This window comes from Vombatus ursinus, unplaced genomic scaffold, assembly GCF_900497805.2.
Source record: "Vombatus ursinus unplaced genomic scaffold, bare-nosed wombat genome assembly UNPS02014945.1, whole genome shotgun sequence".
Taxonomy (NCBI): Eukaryota; Metazoa; Chordata; class Mammalia; order Diprotodontia; family Vombatidae; genus Vombatus; species Vombatus ursinus.
Genome location: NW_020954723.1, coordinates 5,692,789 through 5,719,988, shown reverse-complemented (window position 1 = coordinate 5,719,988; position 27,200 = coordinate 5,692,789). Strand labels below are relative to the sequence as shown.

At 36.6% G+C, this 27,200-nt stretch overlaps 1 protein-coding gene across 6 annotated transcripts in view; it reads right to left on the bottom strand.

Annotated features, from left to right (window-relative positions):
* The window catches only part of EFCAB11 (EF-hand calcium binding domain 11), a 180,613-nt gene that overhangs the window by 123,227 nt on the left and 30,186 nt on the right, over nucleotides 1-27,200 (bottom strand). For all 6 annotated transcript variants that reach the window (XM_027844899.1, XM_027844896.1, XM_027844897.1 and 3 more), the window contains 2 exons: nucleotides 21,262-21,363; nucleotides 17,422-17,512 (listed from right to left, as the gene is read on the bottom strand). In XM_027844899.1, coding sequence (XP_027700700.1) covers nucleotides 17,422-17,512; nucleotides 21,262-21,363 — 193 coding nt within the window. The remainder of the gene's footprint in view (nucleotides 1-17,421; nucleotides 17,513-21,261; nucleotides 21,364-27,200) is intronic.

The following is a 27,200-nucleotide window of genomic DNA, read 5'->3' as shown; positions in this document are numbered from 1 at the left end:
TAAGAATGGAAATAAAAGAATCTCTACCAATAGTGATCGAGTACATGGAGGAATATTGGGAGGACTGAAGTTCTATCTTAACTACATTGATTTTGAGGGGAGGTAGAATGTACAATCAGTGGTTCTAACGAAGATGACTGGCAGGAAGCATTCTGAGATTCACAGATTGATTTGGAAGTTATTGTTGGAAGAAGTCATCAAGTGGATGAAGTCTTTAAAGGAGTGAGTATAAAGATTTCTAGGGCAGAACCTTGAGGGCTATATTCATTACCCAAGACAAGACTTACAGAATTCATATTTTTAGAGCTGAAATTATCATTAGAGACCATATACTCTAATACCTTCATTTCAGAAACTATGAATACATAGCCTAATAGGATCATGTAACTTGCACTGTATATAGCCAGAGTTAGAATCCAGGTTCCACAGCTTCCATTCCAGCATTTTTTCCATCACTTAGAGGATTTATACTTGGAAATCAAAAAGAGCCTGACCAAAGGGGATCAGATATAAGATAAGTTTCAACAGGGGCATGAGGCAGGTGGGGAGAAGGGCTAGAAAATTGTAAGTACCAAGGATATAAAAGAAGTAAAAGGATATTATGAAAGAGGAACAAAGATACTCTGAAAAGGGAAAAAGGAAGAGACCATTGAAAAAGGGATCAGCAGAAAGGCTCATGAGAACAAACTTCTCTTCCTTTACAATTCTTTGGACAGAACTGGCCCCATGCCCAAGAGCCTGCAAATATAAGCAATGTTGGAAAGGAGTAGGAGGAAAACAGGAGAAAAGTAAGAGGCTTTGTATATTTAATCTATGATTTGTGTACAAAGTTTTAGATGCAAATAAATAGAATGGAGTTTGGAGACAATAGCACAAAGGTTGCCAATATGAAAATGTAAAGGCTATGTTTTAATCATTAAAAATTATACCTATGAAGCAAGAGTTGTGACTCATAATCAAGAGTAAAAAATAAATTAATCAAAGGTTACTGATTTGGGGAAAGAGTAAAATCAACTTAAGTTGTACCAGTACTGTGAATTAAGCTAGCAAAAGTATTGTACAAATAGAAATGAAGGTCAAGGGGGAAAAAAGATGAAAGTTTGAAGAAAAAAAAAACTTCACAAAGTAAAACAGACAAAACACAAGGCTAAACAAACAAAAGCTAAACCAAATAAATACACTTTGCAGTGTGCCCTGGAGGGCTGCCAAGAAGAGTGAATTCCAACAAAGAATGCTCTGCCACCATTCTGAAACCTTCCATTCTGGGAACCAATAGCAAGAATACCCTGGCCAATTCTAATTGACATGAAACTATACGGAGGTAGAAAGGCAGCCTCAGGGACATTTTTTTTTCAGTTTTACAGATTAATACTAGCACATTAATACTAGCACTGGTAAAGCCAGTCATGGGGATGACCAGAGCTAAGGCATATAGATATAAGATAGAGGCATATATGAGGAACAGAGAGAAGCATAGTTTGGCTAGAGAAGAGGAGTAATGTCCAGTGAGGTTGGAAAGATAGGTAGGTTGTGAAGGGCTTTAAAAGCTAAAAAGGAGTATGTAAGCACCTAAGTAGCTAAGTAAGTACCTTGGAGAGGTCACTTCACTGCTGTACATCTGTTTCTCACCTATAAAATGACTAGATAGATGCTAAGGTCCTTTCCAAATCTCAGATACTATAATTCTACTATCCCCAGCACATAATGTCCACCATATTTAACCTACACATTTTTATTCGGATATTAATGTTGGTCAGACTCTGGCAAAGAAAAGAAGCTGAAAAAAAAAGAGCTTTCTAAGTATGTGGGTTCTTTTGGTTAGCATTACCTTGAGATCCTAAATTTAGATCTATACTCAGTTGAAAACACTGGAGAATATAAGAATCTGGAGTTCCAAAGTTTCCCTATGATAATTTTATTTTCCTGTCAGACCCTTTTAAAATGTAACTGTTAAAATTTGGGGGTGGGGGTGAGCATTAACTCATGAGAGGTGGGCTGTGGTATAGGGGATAGAAAGTCAGTCTTGGAGACAAGGTGAACTGCATTCAAGTTCAACTGACCCGAATATTTACTGCATTATTCTGGGCTGGGCACTTAACCTTTTACTGCCCCCAAGCAATTCTAAGTTGCAGAACAGGTACAGAACTGCATGAGAATTTTTACTAAGAGTTCTCTAAACCAATAAAATCATAGGTATGGTAAAAGAAAATTAGGCACCAAAAAAAAAAAAATGTATGACCTGTTCTCCCATAAGATGAAAGGAAGAAACAAACAAAAAACACAATGCCTATTTAAAGCTATGAAAATTTAAAATATCTTCCTGCATGTAAAATGATGCTCTATTTAAGATGAAAGATAAAAACTTGTGTACATGACTAATTGCAATGATGAAAGAATGCAAGACAGTTGCTTAAGAACGAGAACAACAAAGAGATAAACTACTGCAGGCATCACCAGAACTGGAATGACATTGCACTGTGTACTATATTGCCATGGCAACTAGCAATGGGAAGATGAATGTTTCATATTCACTCAGCTCTGCAGTACATGTCTATAAATCAAACTTGCATAAAGAACACAAGATTTCTGCTGTGGGCTGTACCCAGAGCCAGTTTATTTTCCTGTTACTGTATAATTATGGAAAAGAAGCACAAAACAATGAGGTCATTTTTAGTATGGAACAAAACTCAAAAATTTCTAAAACACCTCTGCCACGTGATTCCATTCCATTCATCTAGCAGGAAAAGCGAAGCAACAAATTCAGGGTGCCAATGGAAATCCTATTTGCATATGTTCAGTGAGGACACAGGTACTTGTCTGCTTGGGTGAATAACTAACTGTATAAGATGGGCACAATCTCTCTAGCCTTTCTTTATTGTTGTTTTAAAATGCATTTAGGGCATCTTAATTATTAATTCATTCGGAGTTGCAGCCCAAGTTTTCATTGTTGATAATTTGCAGGCATTGTCATTTCATGCTCAGCAGAAAGTTCATTAATTACTTTGCTTATATTATACAACATCTTATAATTTAGGAACTGAGACAAATGGCTACATTTCTATACATAAAGAGAAAAAGTTATCGGATTTTTTAAAATCAAAGGTTGTCTGCAATTTCTGGAAAACATTTCTTAAGAGATGATATTAAACTACACACCAGCTAAAGTACTTATTTAATGGTTACATGATTTCATTAGTCCTTCTGAGTTTCATTTCAAGGAAAAATTTGTGCAATTTAGCTAAGAAAGCACTTTTGTAACTGAGTTTTCTATATAAAGTAGTATGTCTATATATGTGAGTACCCTATATCAATGAAGTCAAAGATCCAGTTCCTGTCTCCTATATGCTTACACACACACACACACACACACGTGTGCACGCTCACAAACATGCACACACACACTCTCTCTCTCTACATATATATATACATATATATGTATACATATATGTCATGACTTATTTTTTTTAAATACTCTAACTCAACCATCAAGATAAAGGCTCACCAGGAGCAATTATACCTGTGATGATTTGCAACTATCTTTTCTTAAGTCTTTAGTACTGGCAATTATTTCTAAGACTCAAGAAAAGAATTAGACCTCTTTCCCTTGGTGGGAAATATTCTACATTCTTAGGCCCCTTTCATTTCTTCAAAAGTGAGCAGACAGATTCCGAATGATAAGTACACTTAGCTTAAGGTCACATTTTTTTTTAAGAATAGATCAATCAATTAACAAGCATTTCTTATGCATCTAATATTGACTTAGGCCCATTACTAAGTTCTACAAAAATGAAACAAATCCTATTTGTAAGGAGCTTATATTCTAATGGGAGAGACAACAAACACAATATATAAGTATATACAGAATAAATATAAAGAGTATAAATACAAATAAATACAAAATAGTTAAATATAAGGTAGTACAGAAGGAAGAGCACTAACATTTTGGCGAGATCAGAAAAAGGCTTCACATAAAAAGTGGTGATTGAGCTTGAAGGATGAAAGGGATTTTATTAGGTTCAAGTACGGAGGGAGTACAGTCCAGTCATGGGGATGACCAGGGCTAAGGCATATAGATATAAGATAGAGGCATATATGAGGAACAGAGAGAAGCATAGTTTGGCTAGAGAAGAGGAGTAATGTCCAGTGAGGTTGGAAAGATAGGTAGGTTGTGAAGGGCTTTAAAAGCTAAAAAGGAGTCTATATTTTATATATGAAGCCACAGAGAGGCAATGGAATTTATTGTGTAGGGATGTGATATGGTCAGATCTGCATTTAAGGAAAATCATTTTGGAAGAATGGTGGTGCCTTCAAAGGAAAGAGGGAAGTTTGGAAGAAAGAAAGGTTTGAGAGGAAAAGAGACATAGCCCTATCAATGCCACTATCACCTGACTTTACAACTTCCATGGAAAATCTCACAAGCTATATTTCCTTCTTTATTGGTACAACTTCCAACAGGGAGGTTGTCCTTCTTGACAAGGCCAACCTCTCCACTTGATTCTTTGATCATGTCTCTTTTTATATCCTTCAGGACCATGTCCCTTTGGTCATTGTCACTCTTTTCACATTGTTTCTTTATCAACTGACACCTTTTTTGCTTTCTACAACTATGTCCATGTATTCCCAATTAAAACTCCCTGGATGTTCTCTTCTACCCAAATTTTTTGAGACTGTTCTCTCCTGGTTCCTGTCCTACTCATCTGACCACTTTTTCTCAGTTTCCTTTTCAGGATCATCATTTATGTCCCAACCCTTAAATATGGGTGTCCTACAGGTTTTTGCCTTGAGTTCAGTCCCATTTCTCTTCTCTCTCTCTACAGCTTTTCATTTCTACACACATTACTCTCAAATTTATATATCAAATCCTCATCACTCCTCCGACTTCCAGTCCTGCATCACCGGTGGACTGGTTGTGGGACATCTACACTCAATGTCCCATTAGCATCTCAAATTAATTAAATCTAAGGAGGGCTCATTATTTTTGCTCTAAAACCAGAGTTCTTCCAAATGGCTTCATTTTGGTAGAGAACATTCTATACCCTCAGGTAAGGAACCTTGGAGGCATCCTTGACTCTTTACTCATCAACTGAACCCAATTAGCAGTCAAGTCTTGTTGATTACATCTTCATAACACACAACACATCTTTCCTTTCCTTCCTTTCACATCATCACCCTACTCATACCCTAATCACCTCTCACCTGGACTAATAGCCTCCTAAATTAATTCTTTGCTCCCATTCCACCCCCCTCCCCCAATCCATCCTCCACACAACTACTAAAATAATCTTCTTAAAGGACAAGTCTGACAATGTCACCTCCCCTGCTCAAGAATATTCAATGGTTCCCTACTAGCTCATAATAAATTTCTTTGCTTGGCATTTAAAGCCCCTCTTACAATATAATTACAACTTACCTTATTTCACATTAATCTACTGTATGCACTCTGTATTCTAGCCAAGCTGACCTACTTTCTGTTTCTGAACTCAATATTCCATCTACCTCCATACTCTTGCAGGAGTGGTTCCCTATGTCTGGATGCTATACCTTTTCATCTTTGTCTCTTAGAATCTTTACTTGTCTTCATGGCTTAGTTTCTTTTCAAGGTGTGAATTCTAGTGGGAAGTCTTCCTTGATCCCTGGAGTTGTTAATGTTCACACCCACCAAAAATTTATCTTGTATATACTTACTTGCTTACAGATATCGCCCAGTAAAATGAGGAGACTAGCGGCAGCTAGGTTGCACAGTGGATAGAGCTCTGGCCCTGGAGTCAGGAGGACCTGAGTTCAAATCTGGCCTCAGACACTTGACACTCACTAGCTGTGTGACCTTGGGCAAGTCACTTAACCCTGATTGCCTCATCAAAAACAAAACAAAACAAAATGAGGGGACTGTTATTCATTTTTGTCTTTGCATCTTCAGTACTTAACACAATGTTTTAAATCTAACATGTTTAATAAATGCTTATTGAATTGAATACCATGTATTTTAAAGAGGTCATGAGTTGGCATTAGGCTTCTATCCCTAATGTATTCCCTCCTCTATTAAAAAGAAAGGTGTTATTGTGGTGGGGAGGGGAAGAACACAGGAATGTACGTTTTAGGAATTGAATGTAATATAAAAATAAAAGTCATCAATAAGTCTTCAAAAATTATATTTGGGCATAAGTTTCTTGTTAGCAGGAGACCAAGGGCAAGTCAATTTAATCTCTTGGTTTCCCCATTCATATGACAGTAGAGATAAATAATTCCTGTAAAACCTAACCTATAGGGTTATTGTGAAGATCAAAATAATTTCAAACCTGAAAGCCTTATATGAATGTCAGTTATTAGGACTACTGCTACTACTACTGAGATGGAAAATGTAAATATGACCACTAGTTAGTCAGTCAGTAAGCATTTATTAAGCACCCAGTGTGTGCTAGTCACTGTGCTAAGCACTAGGGATATAAAGAAAGGTAAAAAAACAGTTTCTGCCCTCAAGGAGCAATCTAATCTAATTATTTAGTTCATTAGTTTCACAGTATATGCAAAATAAGTAAATGACAAAGCATCTTAGTGGTCCCAACATCATCTAAAATCATACATTTGTTTTTATATGTTGTCTATGTGTTTCAGTATAATATAAATTAGTTAAACATATACGTGTGTCTATAGACACATGTAAGCATATGATAATTTTGAATGTTGCTGGGGCCACCACAATGTTTTGTCATGACCAACCTGCATATACTGGGGAACTGATGGACTGGGGATGTACTCCATGAGAATGAAGAAAACAAGGAACCTAAAGAGGTTAAAGTGACTTTCCAGTAATTGGCTCTAGGTATGGTTTTACATAAATCATTTTACTTTTCTGTTCCTAAGTTTCTCATGTGTGAATAAACAGGCTCCAAAATGTTATGATTTTGTGACTTAGAATATATTCCAACTAGTGTACGGTAGCCATACTGGACTATTGGAGGCCTGGAGGGCAAACTAAAGGGCCCTGCTCCAGTCTCAACATTCCTTGGGAGTATGCTCTGAACCTGATTCAGTTTTGGCTGTCTATGGTTACAGGAGACAGGTCTAAAATAGACTTATCTACTTAAAGGTTCTACAAATGATCAATTTTCCAGGTCTGTAATGGACCATCTGTGATAACTCTATACTACAGCTGATCCTATTTTATAGACTTGAAGATAAGTCAGGTTCAGTGAATTATGTCCTATGTTTAACTGGTGGATTTTCTGTTAAACTATGGATAACCAAAAGTTATGGATAGTGATGATGTACCTAGGATTATAGGAAATTGTCACTTTACTTTTTTCTTTTTTTAAACTAAACTTCCCACCAACATAGGAGTACAGTAATGGTAAACCTGAATATAATTATTATCTTTATTTTAAAAAGTCAACAAATTATTCAAATCAGAACTATTTCTGTTCATTGAGCATTAATAATTACTCTATCTTCACAGCCAGGTAAGCATGTAGAAGGCTATTTGGGGGGGGGCAGAATTGAATGCTACTATGTTATATGTTTTAAGTTAAATACTTAATGTAAGGTCTAAGAGGAATTTTATAGAATTTTCATTAAAGGTTATTTATATTGGATATTAACGATGGTTGGCTAACCCTCAAGATGTAAGAATTTGGCACTAACCTTATTGTATAAATATTCTGAATATAACACATACAATTGTTAAAGTAAATCTACAGATTAGACACCTTTTAGCTTATCTAGTTTATCGTGAGAGCATTTAGCACCACCCACTGGTTAAAAAGTTCCACTGCAAAAAAATCTTTGAGTCAATATGCTTTGGATATTATTTAGAAATTTCTAAATGTTTTATTATTAAAGTGAAGTCAAAATAATTTATTTGTCATCAAATATAAAATCAGAACTCAACTCTGGAAACTTAAGTGTGTGATATTCCATACTTTACTCTGGCTTGTCCACATAAAAATTAAATATACTTAAACTAGTCCAACAGAAGACGAGAAACCATTACATGTTAATACTCAAATATTCGAATTGGGCTTTGATTCCAATGATGTGAGTATTTCCTGAAATGATACAGAACATGACCCCTTTATGCCAGCCCACTGAGTGAAATTCACATCCATAAATTCATTCCATATATTCAACATTGAGGATCTATTCAATGTGCTGGGGGTCTTCCATCTAGTCTCTTTATACTAGGTGAATAACAATATCATGTAGGGTACCCACTGGTTATATCTTGCTCTAGTTATGAGATTGGTCATTTTTGTAAAAAACGGTATATATTTTTTCAACTAATATGTATTTATTTTCTCTCCTTCCCACTTCCCCCAAGCTGGGAAAAAAAGAACAAACAAAACCTTTGTAACAAATAATTACAGTGGAGCAAAACAAATTTCCATATTAGCTATGGTAAAAAAAATGAATCTCATATTTCATACTTAATCCATCACCCTTCTATCAGGAAGTGCCAACTGTTCTTACAGACATACATTTCACTGACATTCCTTATACAACTTCTGCATGATTTTTTGTTTGTAATGTGTTACAATTTGCTTCTGCCCACCATGCATCTCTTAGTAGCCCTTTAGGTTATCTTCAACTTAAATTCTTTAGAGACTGCAGTATTCCATGACTTGGAGCCACACATCACTGCTTTAAATGAAATCAGAAGACAAAAGGAAGTTATAGCTAAATGGAAAGATGGCTTACAGGTTCTCTGTGGAGACAGAGTTGGTTTTATTGTGCATCCAGGCAACAAGGAACATTATTTAATGTGACATTTGGTCATCTATATTGTAGGGCTCATGTGATATATTTGCAAGAGGACCATTATGAAAATAATTGTAGTTTATGGGTTGGCATCAATTGCAGAGGATGAAGAGAGAAAATTTTTATGAGAATTTGATAAGAGCCTCTAAATTAAATCAACATACATGTAGATACTTGGTGACTTCAATATACAAGACTGCATGGTAAAGACAGTGAAAAACACGTAGAAAAACATGGTTGTGGCATAAGGAATGAGTCAGATCAAATGCTTGTAGAATGTCAGAAGTCCTATGCATATTCATCATGAATATATTCTTCAAGAAAATAATTCAAATGTTGGACATGGTGAGCATTAAATAATGCCACAAAAAACAAAACTGGTGATATTTTAACAGACAGAAAACTAATTGTTACTAATGTGGAAACCATGCCAGAATAAGTCTTTACACACTCAACTTGACAGAGTAAGGCTCCAATAAGTAAGGATAAAAATTAAGGCAAAGCTAGAATAAAAATAAGAAAAACACATAGTGTATAATCAAAATAACTCCAACCTCACCTATTTTTAAAAGTTATTGGTGTTAAAAAATGGAAAATGGATGAAGGAAAGAAAGGGCATTAAAATAATTATAATTTAATATAGAAGTTCAACTGAAGTACATCAACTGCCATGACAAGACCAGAAGATCCTAGAGACTGCCCAGGCCAATAGACCAGTAAACACTTGATCTCCTTGTTAAACATGGGGATATGGCAGCAAAAGGCAACATTGGTTTAGAATATGAAATGGTTTGCAAAACCTTATTGATAATAGAAGATTATGAGCAGCATTGCCTCAAAAGAAAAGAGGAGGGGAAAACAATGGCAAGAAAAACAATTTTAAAGAAAGCTTAGTGAGAGGCCTCATTAAGTAAAATCATCTCAAGGGCATGTAAAGATGAAAATATTGGAATGACAAACATGTAAAAGATGGAAAAGATCTGCAAACACCATAAAGTTTGTATAGTCACATCATGGTCCCTGATGTGCTGATAGAGGAAGTAGAAATGGTATTAAAGAAAACAAAGATTGGAAATAGCACCTGGACTAGACCAATTAAACACAGAATAGAGAGGATAACATAATTTTGAGGGCACTGAGGGAACTGACTCTCAAAGTATGTGGATCTCATTCTGTTTACTATTTGTTGATTGTAAAAAAGAATTTGTTTCAGTAGAGCAAAATCTTAACATCTTAAACACTCTCTTCCAACCAGCAGTGTCCTGTGTGTATATCAAAATTATATGATACCTTAAAATTATATGATAGTTTTAAAAGATGTAAAAAATATACCAATTTTGTTAGGTAATATCTCATTATTAATATAGGTAATATTTAGGTAATATAGGTAATATTTAGTAATATTTAGAGATAATAGGTAATATCTCATTATTAATATCAAATAAGGCATAAAACAAGTGACATATTTGCCATTATGAAAGAGGTCAATATGAGATCCAGGTTGAAGAGGGATTTCCTATATAGTTAGGCCCTCCAGATGCTCCTGTCTGCAGATGAGATTTTACTGACTGGATCAAGCCGTAAAATAATGGAAAATCTCCTAAATGAGAACTGCACTTAAGAGAGTTTGGCCTAACTATTCACATTGTAAAAAAACATGTGGATGTAAAAATGCCTATTGTACAGACTACAATATACAATTGGATGGACAAACAGTTCATACATCAGTATCTATCTACCTGTCTGTCTATACTATCTGAGACAGACTCTGAAAATGAATCTATCTATCTATCTATCTATCTATCTATCTATCTATCTATCTATCTATCTATCTATCTATCTATCTATGACAGACTCTGAAAATGGACCAACAGATGATCCCAGAACTAAATAGGTAGCAGCCTACAATGTCTTTGGGAAATTGTACAGTTTTTTTTAATGATACCAAACTTATCCCTGAAACACAGGCTCATAACAGCAATATTCTCCTAGCAAGATTGCATGGCCATGAGTCACAGAATACTCTAAATTTCAAAGAATTCGTGCTGTAGGTCTTTGAAGAACTGAAAGTGAGATATGTGGTAGGCATGAGCAACCTGTTACAGATCCTGAAAAGGAATGATACAGAAGTGGTATAAAGGATAATATTAGAAAAACATAAGACTGAAAAAAAAACCAATGGGCTGGTCACATATGTAGCAAGAGTAAAGGCCAAGGGATGTACCTATATACTCCATCGGTTCCCAAGAATGGAATGTGAAGAAGGCCCCCAGAATGCACAGTGAATTTATAGGAAGACATAGCTGAGAGTTAAGTAAATTGAGCAGGCATAGACTAGTAGTCCTGGGCCTGCACTGCTGGAGAGAATGGCCATATTGGTGAGATCCTCCATTCACTGGAATACTGAAGAGGAATACCAAAGAGAAAAGAGAACCTACATGGATGATTTGACATTCATCTCTATGGAGTTTTACCTCATTAGAGTCATTCTGACCTTCTGGCCTGTGGAGATCTTTTGGGAGCCTGAACTCTATCATCCAACCTGTTAGCTATACCTTTTGACTTTCCATAATCCACACATTTGATAGGAATTCCATCTATGCATTCATCCAGATCACTGATAAAAAATGTTAAATGCAAGGTGAAGACATTTCACACTGGTAGCATTCTGCTAGAAACCTCTTTCAAACTGACAATGGACCAGGGATGGTTCCTTGCTCTCCTTAACCAATTTCTGACCTGAAGTTCAGAGTTGAGGTAGAAGGTACTTACATAAGAAAGATGATAGAAGATGACTGCTATGTTTATCTATATATAATTTTATCTCTATCAATCTATCTATGTAAATACTTGGCAGAGGGTGAGAGGTGTGGGAAGTTATAGGTAAAGGGAAGGGGTCCTGTCCCATGAATCTGACAAGTTCTCAGGACTGTCACAGAGTTAAAAACTCATTTGTCTGGAGAACGAAATGGAGGAGTGGGATATCAAAACTTTGAACTCAACCCCCAACTCACACTCTATATGTAGTGAGGCACTGGACCAGTTAATTCACCCTAAATCCTTCCTAGTACACATATATCATATGGCAGCAAGGTGGCATAGAAGGACACAGTACTGGACTTGCAGTTAAGAAAACTTGAGTTCTAATTTTGCTTTAGATGTTTATCAGACCTGTGCAACACTGGACAAGTCATTCCATCTCTCTTGGCCTCAGTTTCCTCATCTGTAAAGTAGGGATAATAAAAGCACCTACTTCACAGGGTTGTTACGAGTGTCAAGTGATACTGCATATGTAAAGCTCTTGGCAAATCTCTGAATGCTAAATAAACGCTAACTATTATTATTGTCATTATTATAAGAGTTCATAGTTTTGAAAAGTATTATTATAGGTAAGAAGCAGAGGAATTTCATGATTTTCACCCAAATTACTATCTGTAGATAACGAGAAATAGAGGCAACTCTTTTCTGTAAAGGCAAATGTCATGAATAGATGAATATTATTCAGACATTAATAACTCCTTGGTTAAATGAAAGGGTTAACAATAATTAGTAAGAAAGAAATCATAATGAGTTTCATATTTTGTAATTGGCAAAAATGCGCAAGTGTTATTACCAGAAGAACAATGTGTTCAACTATATATGTAGATGAGGAATAGGATACTTCAGCAGTAACATTTGTTAAAGCAAGAGGTTAAAAACGAAGCAGGATGGGAGAGTCGTTTAACATAGTAATTGTCTCCTGGGAACACTATTTGCCATAGGACAGATCCCATTTGTATTCATTCTATATTGAATTTTAAAAGATACCTGCAAAGCAAACAGAGATGATGGAGATGGTTGAGCTATTGTCTAGGACAGATACTGGCCTGTAGAATTCTGAAGTTTGAAGGGATCTCATAAATCTAATCTAACATACTCATTTATATGAGTGGAAATGGAGACACAGCAAGGCTTGGTGGCTTGCTTGTCCGGGGTCAAGTGGTAGAAAAGCTAGCATTAAAACTCAAGTCTGACTCACACTTTCAGGCTCTTTCCACTAAACTACCCTGCCTTCAACATGGTTTCAATGCTGCGTCTGAGGAATGTGTTATGAGAAATCAGGCAATATGGTAAGATGGAAGGAGGGCTGTACTTGAAGGAATAGTTTGGGTTCTAATCCTGCCTAAACTAAGCCTTTGTTATATGTGGCCATGGCTAAGTCAAATGATCTTTCTTAATTTCATTTTCCTCATCTATAAAATAGGTGACACTTAACAATATCAATAATCCTTATAATATCAATCTAACAGGACTGCTATGAGGTCAAAGGAGATAAGTTATATAAAGGACTTTGAAAACCTGAAAATACTATATAAATGTGAGGTGTTATTACTATCATTAGGAATAGGCATGATATACATAGCACAGACCTGGGCAAAGAGATAATTAGCATCCCTAAAATAGTCCACTTGCACTTGAAATAGGGATGGGTCATCCTTGACTAATGAAAGCCAACTCATGCATTCTGAATGATGAGACCAAACCATCTTATTCTTTTTTTATAAAATTTACACAGGATATATAAGATATGAATAATTTTATTATATTAATTAGAATCACTGTCCTCTAAGATTTATTTTCTAGTCCGGCTATTTGAACTTACAGATATTGATTCCAATGGTTTAAACAGTTGGGCAAAGGAAACTATCAAACCTCAAAGATGAGGCTATAAGTATCACCAAGGCAACAAAATCAGTCCTCTGTGGAATTCATTTTTATGGGATGAATAGCACGATGAATTCTAATGATGAATATGAAGAATCGCAATCAGATGCAGAAAATCACTCAGAGCACATTACACATGAAAGATTCTTTGAATTTCCCTTTAGCAAAAGCGGACATAGGGTCAGTTTAAAAAAAAACTCACAATATGCTTCTCCTGCAACTGTGCACTGGAATAACTGACGAAAAGTAGGAAGAGAAAGTTGGTGGCAAATCAAATGTTCTTTTTACCATAAAATAAGTAGCAAGGCTCTCACTGCAGAGAAAACGAGCACCTTCATAAAAACAGATAAACCGACAGCTATATTTCACTGTCCTTCAAATTCAAATATCAGGTATTAATGATTCACTACCTGCATGACTACAAATATCACAATGATGAGCCTCTTTGGTATTGTGTGCACACACTCATGTAAATAGAGGCAAATCTGAGATATGAGTAGTGCCCTGTGCTATGACAAAGCAGAGGAGGCAGTCATCATAACTGTCTTGATCTTAAGATCAATATGATTAAATTTGTATATATATACATATATACACACACTATATATACATATACATACACACATATATGTATATATGTACATGCATATACACACACACACACCACATATAAAGATCGTGATGCATGGGATGGTGACTGACAAAACTCCTTTGAGACTAGAGGGAAAAACAGTGTGAAACAAGTCATTATGATTGGACATTGGCAAGAACTGACTGCAGGCAAGGTGTAGACTACAGAGAAGTTGGGCTCTTTGCAAGAGGTTCAGATGAATGCTTTGATTTGAAAATGCTATCTTAAATCATCTGCCTTTAGGCTACTCAACACTGTAACACTCTTCCATTCAGTGGAAGGAGAGTTTGTCAGCCCACTCATAGCCAAGCTCAAATCAATCTTTTCCCTTAATCTGGTTGTGTTGGGGGGCGGGGGAAATCCTTTTTTTTTTTTTTTAATTCAAACACCAAGTTCCTATCCCCACTAACAACCCTATACTGAAAAGGGCATTATTTATTTTCACTTTAAAAAATAAGTTCTATTAATCTTTTTTTGCCTTTATATGGTGGCCATTTGGCTCCCTACCTTTGCTCCAACCAGAACTAAATCCCTCCCTTGTAATCAAATTAAGATAAGCAGAAAAAATTGACACAGAGACTGCTGGACAATGTATGCAACTAACATTCTGCTCCTTTAGTCTCTTGTCTCTCTTCCAAGAAGAGGGAGGAAGGCTTCATTAGGTTTCCTAGGACCAAGATTAGTTATTACAATCACTCAGAATTCAGTTTCCACTAAAGGGATGATTTACAGAAAGTGATGGTCGTGCTTTTTTCACCATTCCTAACAGTTAAAGGTTTTTCATGTGTACTTTGACTTGAGGTTTCTTGAATCTCAGAGCTGTATTACAGTGGTCACTACTAGGGAGTAAAGAGCTTTGTGATGTTTTGGTATTTCTACTTTACATCAAGGACCAGAATTTAGCTTTGGAATTCACCACCTGATTGAGGATCGGGGGAGGGGTAAATCAGAAAGGAGGCCTTTTGTACTTTTGCATGTTGTTTCATCACTAGGGAAAAGAAAAGGCAGTCTAGAGCTGTATACCAACTGTCAGGTGGTGAGGAAAACAGAAATTTCAATGCTTATACTCAGAAAGAGAAAGCTCCCAGGCATTTAGAGGTAAACATATCCTAGCATAGAGAAAAATGCCAGCCCCAAATACTGTAGGGTGCCCATTAAAGATCTGTGTTAAGAAAGAAGAGCTTACCTCCTGATGACAACCAAGACTAAAATACGAATTAAGCACTTCTAAAAACAGGGGGAAAATAAGTGATGAGTTTGTGAAAATGCTTGTAGAAACCTTTATCATGTTCAACTCTGGGTACGGCAATTTTAGGCATTGACAAGCAGGTCTGCATTCAGACAACACGGGAAAGGCTCTCCCAGCCACACCATACAAGAATCAAAGGGCACAATTTATAGACAGCAGACTTTGACTTAGTCTATCTACTAGAACCATCCAAACTGGAATGGGCTACTCTGGAAAGTACTAAGTCACTCGTCTCCAGAAATTTTCAATGAGATGTAGCAATAACCACTTGTTAGGGATGTTGCGGTGGGGAAAGATGCCTCAAACCCAACATAACATTCAACATACTCAACATAGCAACAAGGACAAACAGTTTTAATATCCCTGCCCCCCAGATTCACCCCTGCTTCAAACTACCCTGTTTCAATGGAGGTAGCACATACTTTTCCAGTCACCCAAGTTCACGACCTTTTCAGTGTTCTTCACCCTCTTTAGGCAATCAGTTGCCAAGTTCTGTTGACTCTACCATCATAACACCTCAGATATGTACCCTTCCTCTCCATTCACAACAGGCAACATTTAGTCAGTCAGTCAACAAGCAGTAAATTAACTTACGATGTTAATTTTTATGTTAGTATGCTAATTTACTATGTTAATACTAAATTAACTTACTTAACACTTACTATGTGCCAAAAACTTTAGTTCAGGTCCTCATTGCCTCTTATTAGGACTACTGGTCTCCTTGTCTTAACATTCTCACCTCAATATATTATTATGGAATGAATGAATGTATAAAAACAGTATGTAAGGGAAGGTTACGGAATCTTCCTGAGCTCAAATCTGGCCTCAGACACTTACTAGCTGTGTGACCCTGGGCAAGTCACTTAACCCTGTTTGTCTCAGTTTCCTCATTTGTAAAATGAGCTGGAGAAGGAAATGGCAAATCACTCCAGTATTTTTGCCAAGAAAAACCCAAATGGGGTGGTGGAGTGTTGGACATGACTGAAATGACTTCACAACACAAAAAAAGGAGGGAAGATTTATTGTGTATAAAAGAAAGGGTTATTGAATTCAGTGATACTAAGTCAATTAAATAACAAATATTCATTTAAATATTTGGTATGTGTAGCCAACTGTACTAGGTACTATGGGAGATACCACGCAGTATATGACATGGTCCCTATGTGCAAAGACCATGGTCTAAAAGGACACATACATGTAAAAGTTTATTATAGGATCACAGAAATTTAGATTTGGAGGGAATCACATTGATCACCTAGGCCAGCCTCTTTCTTTTTACAGGTGAGGAAACTAAGGCCCAGGGACATTAAATGTTCAAGCTTACATAGCTAGTTAGTGGCACGGCCAAGACTAGCAGCCAGGTATCTTAACTTCCAGGCCAATGTTCAACAGAAGGGTAGTAGGAGATACAATCAGGAAGGAAAAATGGTATCAGGTTGGAAAGGGCATTGGCCATTTGGATAATGAGTTTATCCTGTTGGCAGTGGGGAGTTGTTGAAGATTTTTGGGCAGAGAAATGACATCAAAAGTCATTACAAGAACTTAAAATACATCTGTTACAGAAAAGAAAAATCTTGTCATTTAAAACCTGAGAGCTCCAGAAATTATTGATCTTACCATTCTAATTCTAGTAGATGAACTCAGTACTAATCCAGTCTGAAGAGAATTCATCTTTTTTGATAGAATACAAACTTTCTGAGAGAAACAAAGGCTTCATTTTTGTGTCTGCATTTTCCAGGACCTAGTGAAGTGCCTGGAACCCTGGAGGTGCTTAATAAATGCTTGCTGATTGACTGACTGAGAAGAGCTCCTCAATACCATTAGTTTCCTAAGAACTTCTGAACTATATGTAAACCTTAGAGCAGTGTCTCTGATGCAATATTTTACATTAGAGCACAACCACTGGTTCTGTAACTGACAGGTAAGTTTCCAACACTGAAGGAAGTCTCCATCAGGCCTTGAAACTTTAGTGCTAAAAATGTTATAACGTTTTTAGGGGGTTGTTGTGCGCTAACAACTGTTTCCATTTTCTATAACTTCTCAGCATGTGAACCTGTGCGCTATATGAGTATTCTAGAGCTCTTACCTGAAAGCTTCAAGCACAATCCTTTCTGACAACTTGGGAGCCACTTGTTTGAAGGCTTTTTTGAAATCTTCCAAAGTTAAAAATCCACGATCTTATTTAAGACAAAATTTAAAAAAAAAGATTTGAATTATTTGTTCAGATACAAAACTTATTGTATATTCAGAGATTTCTTTTGTATAAAACGGTTGCATCAGGAATTTCAACTACAGTACTCGTATCAAGCTTTTGACTGGTGGTGGTGGTGTTCGGTTGTGTCTGACCCTACGTGATTCCATGGACTTTGTCAATTTTTGCTACTATAAGATAAAGGAAGGAAAAAAAACCAGGTGGTTTTCTTAGCAAAAATACTGGAGTGGTTTGTCATTTCCTTCTCCATCGAGTCCTCATTCGACAGATGAGGAGCTGAGGCAAGTAGGGGTTAATTGATTTGTCCAGGGTCACATAGCTAGTAAATATCTGAAGTCAGATTTGAAATCAGGTCTTCCTGATTCCAAGCCTGGTGCTCTGTATACTCTACCTCCTAATTGCCCCTTTACTTAAAGAAAAAAAAGGAACTTAGAAAAGACTAATAATAATGATAACAGCTAGCATTTATATAGCACCTCAAATTTTACAAAATGTTTTACATATGTTATTTTGTTTGATTTTCACAACAACCCTGTGAGGCAAGTGCTGTTACTATCTTCATTTTACAGATAAGAAAACTGAGCCTTAGGTTAAGCAATTTGCCCAGGGTCACTCAGCTAGTAACTATCTGAGGCAAGATTTGAACTCGGGTTTTCCTGACTCCAGGTCCAGCACTCCATCCACTGTGCCTCTTAGAATCTTGTAGAAAGTTCAATATTGTTCCATCGGATGCAACCATACCTGTAGTATAAGGCACACTTATTTATCAGTAAACTAAGATAATGGAGCCAAGAGTATTGAAAAGTTTTCTTCAAGCATAAAAATGCTTTGAGCAAAGTGCCTTTCATTATGTTTTCATAATTTATTACTATATTCTAAGAAGAGTCTTTTAAATAAGTAGTGACAATTTGCTAGCCTATGCTGACTGTAAAATGAATATAGTCATCATTCTCCTCTATTTTCTAGGCATAAGTTTTATTCACCTTGAGCAATAATTAGTGAAACTAAAGGTGGCACAGTGGACAGAACACTAGGCTTGGAATCAAGAAGACTCATCTCCCTGAGTTCAAATCTGGCCTCAGACACTTACTAGCTGTGTGACCCTAGGCAAGTCATTTAACCCTGTTTGCCTCAGTTTTCTCATCTGTAAAATGAGCTGGAGAAGAAAATGGCAAACCACTTTAGAATCTTCGCTAAGAAAACTCCAAATGGGGTCACGAAGAGTCTGAAACAACTAAATAACAAAAGGCAAATTTCGGAAGGGGTGGCAGAGATAATCTTTTCACTTTGATGTCACTGGCAATATCCACACCTTGGTACTGTGAGAATTTCTAATTTCAGGTGTGTGGGTACTCCCTTCCCTTTACTGATGCAGATCATAGCCCTTCTACAATTTGGTAGATGGCCTTTGAAAGTGATTGTGGATGACTTAGTGATGAATCTCTTCGATTTTATCTCAGTTGGACCCTGAACAACAGAAACACTGTCCATCACCCGAGTTGGAATCCAAACCTTTCTAGCATACATTCATAAACGGAATCTAAAAGGTACCTGTAAAACACAGAGAAACAATGGAGATGGTTGGACCGTTTGGGAACCCAAAGTCACCTCCATACTACAGCATCAGAGCCAGGTGACACATTGAATTGGAGCTGTGTGACTCTGGGCCAGTCACTTAATCTCTGTGCACCTCAGTTTCCTTCACTGTAAAATGAGGATAAGAGTATCTACTTCACAGTGTTGTTGTGAGTACAAAAGAGAAAATATTTGTAAAGCACTTACCATAGTGTCTGACACATAATTAGCACTTAATAAATGCTTGTCCTCATCTTTTCCCTTCACTAAATAAGATGTCAGGGTAGGACTTCAGAGGAATTATCACTATGAACTCCCAGAAAATGTCGATTTTTGCTATTGTAACATAAAGGAAGGGAAAAAAAAACAAGCACTTATTAAGTACCTACTGAGTGCCAAGAACTGTGCTAAGTATCAAAATATCACCTCATTTGATCTTCAAAACAATTCTGGGAGATCTGGGTGCTATTCTTATTTCTATTTTAAAGTTAAAAAAATGAAATGAAGCAGAGTTTACATGACTTGATCAGGGTAATACTTCTAGCAAGTGTCTGAGGCTGGACTTGAACTCAGGTCCCAGTGTTGTGTCTATTGTGTTACTTAGCTGCTTCTAGGCAGCTCTAAAAAGAGTTTAGAGATGGACTGAAATTCTTACATATCAAGTAGCTAAATAGTTCTAGAATTTCCAAGTTTTAATGTTAAAGCCTAGAACTGTGATTAAATTAAAAACTGCTTTGAGGTTGTGAAGTCTTCAGTACATTGTAAGTTTTCTGTAATTTTTTTCTCCGCCTAAGCCAGGCTAAAAGCTTTCAGGTTTGTTCTTCGGCTTTATTCAGCCTAGGCATGCCTCTTGGCTACCAACGGGTAAAAATATCGCATCAGCCAGTCCATTTAGCCTTGGAATTGACAGAATGTGGACCTACACTAAGTCCATAAGTGGCAGCGGGCCCTAAAGACCAACAGCCTCTGAATTAAAGCTGTCAACGAGCAGACAACAGTAAGGCTCAGTGGAAGAATATGGGCCACAGGGCCTTACACGCCATCATTCAGCAAGGCTTTAGGGAAGTCACTGATGATGAAGGCTGGTGACAAATCAGAAGAGTATCAATCAGAGAGAAAGAAATATGACTGAGCAAAAGAGAAGTGAACAATGATAACAGGAGTCACCAGCAGATGATAAGGAGAAATGCCAGGCAATGGAAAAAGAATTAGATTCTAAACTAAGAATTAGGCTTCCACAGTTGTAGTCTTAGCCCTACCTAATGCTAGTTACATGTTGAGATAAGGCCATTGGATCTCAGTTTCCTTATTCAAAAAATGAAAGAGATGGATTAGACTGCCAAGGCCCTTACAGCAATGAAATCCTATAATTTAATCAGTCCCTTAGAAAATAACATTCTAAAATAGAAGGAGTTCTAGGGAAATGATGGGATTCAGGAATATACATTGAATATGGCATTCAGTTTCTACTGGTCAGGAGCTACTAACATAGTTTGTGTACTTGACAATGTTTGAATCTAGTTTCTTTTGTTACTTAGCTATAAAATAATGATATATGAATAAAAACCAACAAACCATGGTGGGAACCATGGTATTAACTTAGATTCAGTGTCATTGAAGACCCCTGTACTTGATCTACGGGGTTCCTCCAATGACTCAAGGGAGTCCAAATGACCCCACTTTGGCTACTGCCAATCAACAAGGTAGTTTAAGAAACCTCAGAAATATCTGAGAACATAGCAATATCTGGACTCAGAGGAGAGGGAAGGACTGAGGCTGGATATTCTTACTTATCTTTTATATGAAAGTCCCAAGCCAAACTCCTGACACAGACTCATGGCAATACTTTCCCTTCTCTACCCCAACTTAGATTACAATTCAGGTCAAGTTTGATTTTCCTTTAATATACTCTTACTTATAATTCTACCTATGATAAATGTCAAGCACTTAAGAGATAGTGATCTTAAAAGCCATATATTAGAGATTACTATAAAGGCACAAGGAAGAAGAAAAATTCTAGAAGCAATATTTAAAACAACCATTCCAGAATAGAAACATTCTACCCAAGTATATTTTATTATGTAAATAATGAAATTAAAAATATATGTATTTTTAACTAGCATAATTTAAAACACTTACATTGCCTGTCAAAAGCTGTGAAGATCTGTCTTATTTCATTCTGATAGAGTTGGGCTGCCTTCTTTTTCTCCATGAGTTTTATAAACTCTTCAAGGCATATACCTAGAAATCAAAAGAAAGATGGTTTCTCTCTTTTAGAAAAGTATGTATGGCAGCTAACATTTATATAGTACTTACTATATATGTGCAGGTACTTTATAAATATTGTCTCATTTGATCCTCACAACAACCCTGGGAATTATGTGCTATTATTATCTCCATTTTACAGATGAAGAAATTGAGACAAAGAGGTTAAGTGACTTGCCTAGGGTCACACAGGTAGTAAATGTCTGAGACCAGAGTTGAACACAAGTCTTTCCGATTCTAAGCCCAGGGCTCTATCTACTGTGCCATCTAACTGTCCCTATATGTAAGTGAAGAGATTTTCAAAGTACTGAGAATTATCTAATGTTCACTTAAATTGGTTAAAAATGACATTATTCCTAAAGATTTATAAAACTGGGGATCATACTAGATATTATACCTGACACCAGACGTGAATAATAGAAAAATGCTCCCCTTGCACGTGGACCTCTTTCAGGGGAGTTGGTAAATGAACTGATCCCCCTCCAAAAGTGTGTGTGTCTGTGTGTGTGTGTGTGTGTTTCATTCATTACTGAATTCAATAAACAGGCACAGGTCCCACTTATGAAATAAGGTCTTAACTTTTCTTATTTTGCTTTCTTGTATTTCTTTCTTGCTCTATTTTTCTTTTCCTTCCTGGATATCATTACGGCATTGTTTCTGTACCTGGGAGATGAGGTCAAATAACTAGTTTCTCAAAAGTCAGTATCAACAGCACACTATGGATAAAGGTGAAGAGAATATTATCTAAGCATTAGAACTGGCACCATCCCCAGGATTGAATAAACTCCATGATATGTTCAGATGCCATAAGCCTGGATTCCTGTGACTGTCATAATGAAATAGCCACATTGGATAGTATAAAGTGGAATACTGTGCTTACAGTGGCCATTAAAATAAGCTCTAATGTGATGTTTGTAGTTTGTAGTGGGTTTTAATGGCAATGGTTTTATATTAAATTTTATATTAAAATAATATAGTTGCTTATAAATCAAAAATTTTTTTTCAGAATCACAGACTTTTCAAGTTGGGATGGACCTCAAAAGCTCCCCAGTATAACGTGTACCTAAATAAGAGTCACTTCTACAATATTTCCAACAAGACTTTGCTTGAAGACTTCTAATTAAAAGAGAACCTACTTTTCCCCCGGTAGCCCATTCCACTTTTAGATAGTTATAATTGCTAGTTTTTCCTTATACTAAGCCTAACTGTGTCTCTAATGTGTTCAACTTCTACCGATTACTTCTAGTTTTGACCTCTGGGACAAAACAGAACAAATTAAATATCTGAAAGCAATTATCATTTAATAAGCCTTAACATCTCAAAAATTCCTTCAACCAATGTTCACATGGCATGATCTTGGGGCTCTCCATCATTTTGATTTTCCTCCTCTTGACACATTTCATCTTATCACTGTTCTACTCAATGCGTGGCACCCAGAAGTGAAGACCAGACTCCACACATATCTAACCAGGACAGAATATGGCAGCACTATAAACTCGTTATTCCTGGATGCTACTTAGCCTAACTGAATTACTTTCTGGGGCTGCTATTCTACACTGTTGTATGATGCTGAACTTGCAATTTTCTGGCTGGACATGCCTCTCTCATATCTCACTTCTGAGGACTGAAAGACCTTATAATCGTGAAACTTTATAATCTCCCCTATTCCATTTTGTCTTATTAAATTTGACTCCTGTGTTCTAGGGTATTAAGATCTTTTTGGATCCTGATTCTATCACATAATTTATTTGCCTTCTATAGTTTTGGGCAATTCACCAATTTAATTAGCATGCTACAAATTGCTGTATCCAAGTCATTGCTAAAATTCTAAACATCACAGACAATCATGGACATCTAGAGTACTCTTTTAGATATGTTGCTGTTGTTGGGTCATTTCAGTTGTGCCTGACTCTTTGTGACCCCATTTGGGCTTTTCTTGGCAAAGATATTGGAGAGGTTTACCATTTCCTTCTCTAGCTTATTTTATAGATGAGGAAACTGAAGCAAAAAGTGTTAAGTGACTTGCCCAGGGTCACACAGCTACTAAATGTCTGAGGTTGGATTTGAACTCACATCTTCCTGACTCCAAGCCTGGAGCTCTACCTGCCACCCAGCTGCCCAGTCCTCTAGAGGCCTTTTGCCAAATTGACAGGGAATCATTAATGACTTTTTGGGTCTGGCTATTCAGTGAGTTCCAAATCTACATAACTATACAACTACCTAGCCCTCATTTATCTACCTTGCCCTTAAGATGAACATGAGTGGCCTTGTTTCACGCTTTGCTGAAATCTAGTTAATCTGTATCTACAGTATTCCCATGATCTGTTGTTGTTCAAGTTGCTTTTTAGTCATGTCTGACCCTTCATAACTCCATTTGGGGTGTTCTTGGCAAAGATAGTGGAATGGCTTGACACTCCCTTCTCTACCTCATTTTACAGATGAGGAAACTGAGACAAACAGGGTTAAATGACTTGCCCAGGATCACAAGATCTACCCGTCCACTGATCTTATTAGTTTGTTATATAGCCTATTCAAGGTGGTGCTCGAATATTGATTCTTTATGAACACTTTCTTTTCTGAACATTCATTAACATGTTAAGTTTAAGATGTCTAAGGACATCCAGTTCAAGATGTCTAAGAGGCAGTTGGAAATATGAGATTGGAGATCAGCATAAATATTAGGGCTAGATAAGTAGGTCTGAGAATTATTAACATAGAGATAATAATTAAAGTCATGGAAACTGATAAGATCACCAAGTGATATAGAGAGATATAGAGGGAGGACAGAGAAGGTTCAGGACAGAACCCTGTGTGACCCCCCCACAGTTAGCTGGTGTGACACGGATAAAGATACATCAAATGAGAATAAAAAAGGAGCAACCAGGAGAAAGTGGTGTCATGAAACCTAGAAAGAAGGAAAGTACCAAGGAGAAGAAGATGGTATTACCAAATAATCCCTTCACTGAACAGGATGGCATTATTTTTAAATCTAAACAAAAACATCATGGATACATTCATTTTCATTTTTTAAAAACTCTAAACAAATGCCAGGGGAAAAGGTCACATTTTATGTAAGTAGTTAGCACAATAAACTGACATTTTAGATAGTTCAACTTTTCAAGATACCTGATATATATGTAAAATTCAGAGGTAATTTATTAGGAAAGGAAATTGGATACAGAGCATATCTCTTTAATTAATCATTTTAACTAATTTGTTGAGAAGGAAAAGAGTGGCACCATAGGAGAATGACTTAGAAGGGCAATGCTATCTGTAGGAAAGGCCTAACAGCCTTCTGTCTCAATCTGATATGTCTGATGCCCTTCCTGGGTCTCAAATTCTCCACGTGGGCCCTTTGCTTTCACTTGAGTATCTATGTTGGGGAAAGGGTGCCAACTAGCCCTCTTTGTAGTTATTTCTTCAGTCAGTAAAGATTACAGCCCCTTTACATCTTAGTAGACAGGAGGTGCCTGGCTAAAAAATATTCATAATTTGGTAGCCAACCTATCTGGTAATGAATCTCTCAGTTGGCTAGTCAGCTAGCACTTACTAAGTGTCTAAGAAGTGCCAGACACTGTGCTAAGTGCAGGGGATATAAAGAAAGGCAAAAAATAATCTCTGTCTCAAGGAGTTCACAATCTAATGGGGGGCACAACACGCAAACAATCACATGTATACACTGTATGAGATAAGATACATGAGGTCCTGACATTTTGGTAGGGCCTGTCAGAACTTTTCCTACAGAGATATAACCTTTGAGAGCCTGAGGGACACTTTTATGTCTTTGCTTTTGTTTTTTACCTCTTTGTGATCTGGTGAGGTTTTAGGAATAGGGCTTTCGTGATGATGATACTTCAAGTAACTGTGATTTCATTAGTAGAGACACTTCTACAGATCACAACCCCTGCAGGACTTAGGAGAGAGGCTTGAAAAATTGAACTGGTTGAAAAAGAAAATCACTCCTCTTTAGCCTAGTAATAAGCCCCTTTAAACTTAGCTAGGCGGTCACTTAGATGATGGATACATAGTCCAGCACAGTCCCATAAACATGGCTACTGGGAAACAAAGGTTCAGGAAGGTTTTACATACATTAGTTGCTCATGGGTAGGCTGAGCTAATATAATAAAAATGACAATTCTACCTAAGCTAATTTACTTATTCAGTGCCATACCAATCAAACTATCAAAAATTATTTTATAGAGTTAGAAAAAATAATAACAAGATTCATTTGGAATAACAAAAGGTCCAGAATATCAAGGGAAGTAATGAAAAGAAACCCAGGGGAAGGTGGCCTAGCCATTCCAGATCTTAAATTGTATTATAAAGCAGCAATCATCAGAACTGCTTGGTACTGGCTAAGAAATAGAGTGGTGGATGAGTGGAATAGGTTAAGTATGCAAGAAAAAGTATTCAATGACTATAGTAATCTATTATTTGATAAACCCAAAGACCCCAGCTTCTGGAATAAGAACTCACTATTTGACAAAAATGGCTGGGAAAACTGGAAAAGAGTATGGCAAAAACTAGGCATAGACCAAAATCTCACATCATATACCAAAATAAAGTCAAAATGGGTTCATGATTTAGATATAAAGGCTGATACTGTAAGTAAACTAGCAGAGCAAGGAATAGTTTACCTATCAGATTTATGGAGAACAGAAGAATTCATGACCAAACAGGAGATAAAGAACATTATGAAATATAAAATGGATAACTTTGATTACATTAAATTCAAAAGTTTTTGCACAAACAAAGCCAATGTAACCAAGATTAGAAGGAAAGTAGAAAACTGGGAAAGAATTTTTACAACCAGTCTCTCTGATAAGGGCCTCATTACTAAAATATATAGAGAATTAAGTCAAATTTATAAGAATACAAGTCATTCCCCAGTTGATTAAATGGTCAAAGGATATGAGCAGGCAGTTCTCTGATGAAGTAATTAAAGCCATCTATAGTCATATGAAAAAATGTTCTAAATCACTATTGATTAGAGAAATGCAAATCAAAACAACTCTGAGGTACCACATCATACCTATCAGATTGGCCAAGATGACAAAACAAGAAAATGATAAATGTTGGAGAAGATATGGGAAAATTGGAACACTAATGCATTGTTGGTGGAGTTGTAAAATGACCCAACCATTTTGCAGAGCTATTTGGAACTATGCCCAAAGGGCTATCAAAATGTGCATACCCTTTGACCCAGCAATAGCACTTCTAGGGCTATATCCCAAAGAGATCATACAAATGGGAAAAGGACCCACATGTACAAAAATATTTATAGCAGCTCTTTCTGTGGTGGCCAAGAATTGGAAATTGAGGGAATGTCCATTAATTGGGGAATGGCTGAACAAGTTGTGCTATACGAATGGAATGGAATATTATTGTGCTATGAGAAATGATGAATAGGCAGACTTCAGAAAAACCTGGGAAGACTTGTATGGTCTGATGCTGAGTGAAGTGAGCAGAACTAGGACAATGTTGTGCACAGTAACAACCACGGTGTGTGATGACTAATATTGATAGACTTAAACCTTCTCAGCAATACAAGGATCTAAGACATTTCATGATGTAAAATGCTATCCACATCCAAAGAAAGAACTATGGAGTTTGAATGCAGATCGAAGCATACTATTTGCTATTTTTTTCTGTTGTGTTTTGTTTCCTCTTTCTGGTGGTTCCTCCTATTGGTTCTAATTCTTACTTACAACATCACTAATGTGAAAATATGTTAAATAGGAATGTATATGTATAGCCTACATCAAACTGTGCGCTATCTTGGGGAGGGAGGAAGAGAAGGAAGGGAGAGAAAA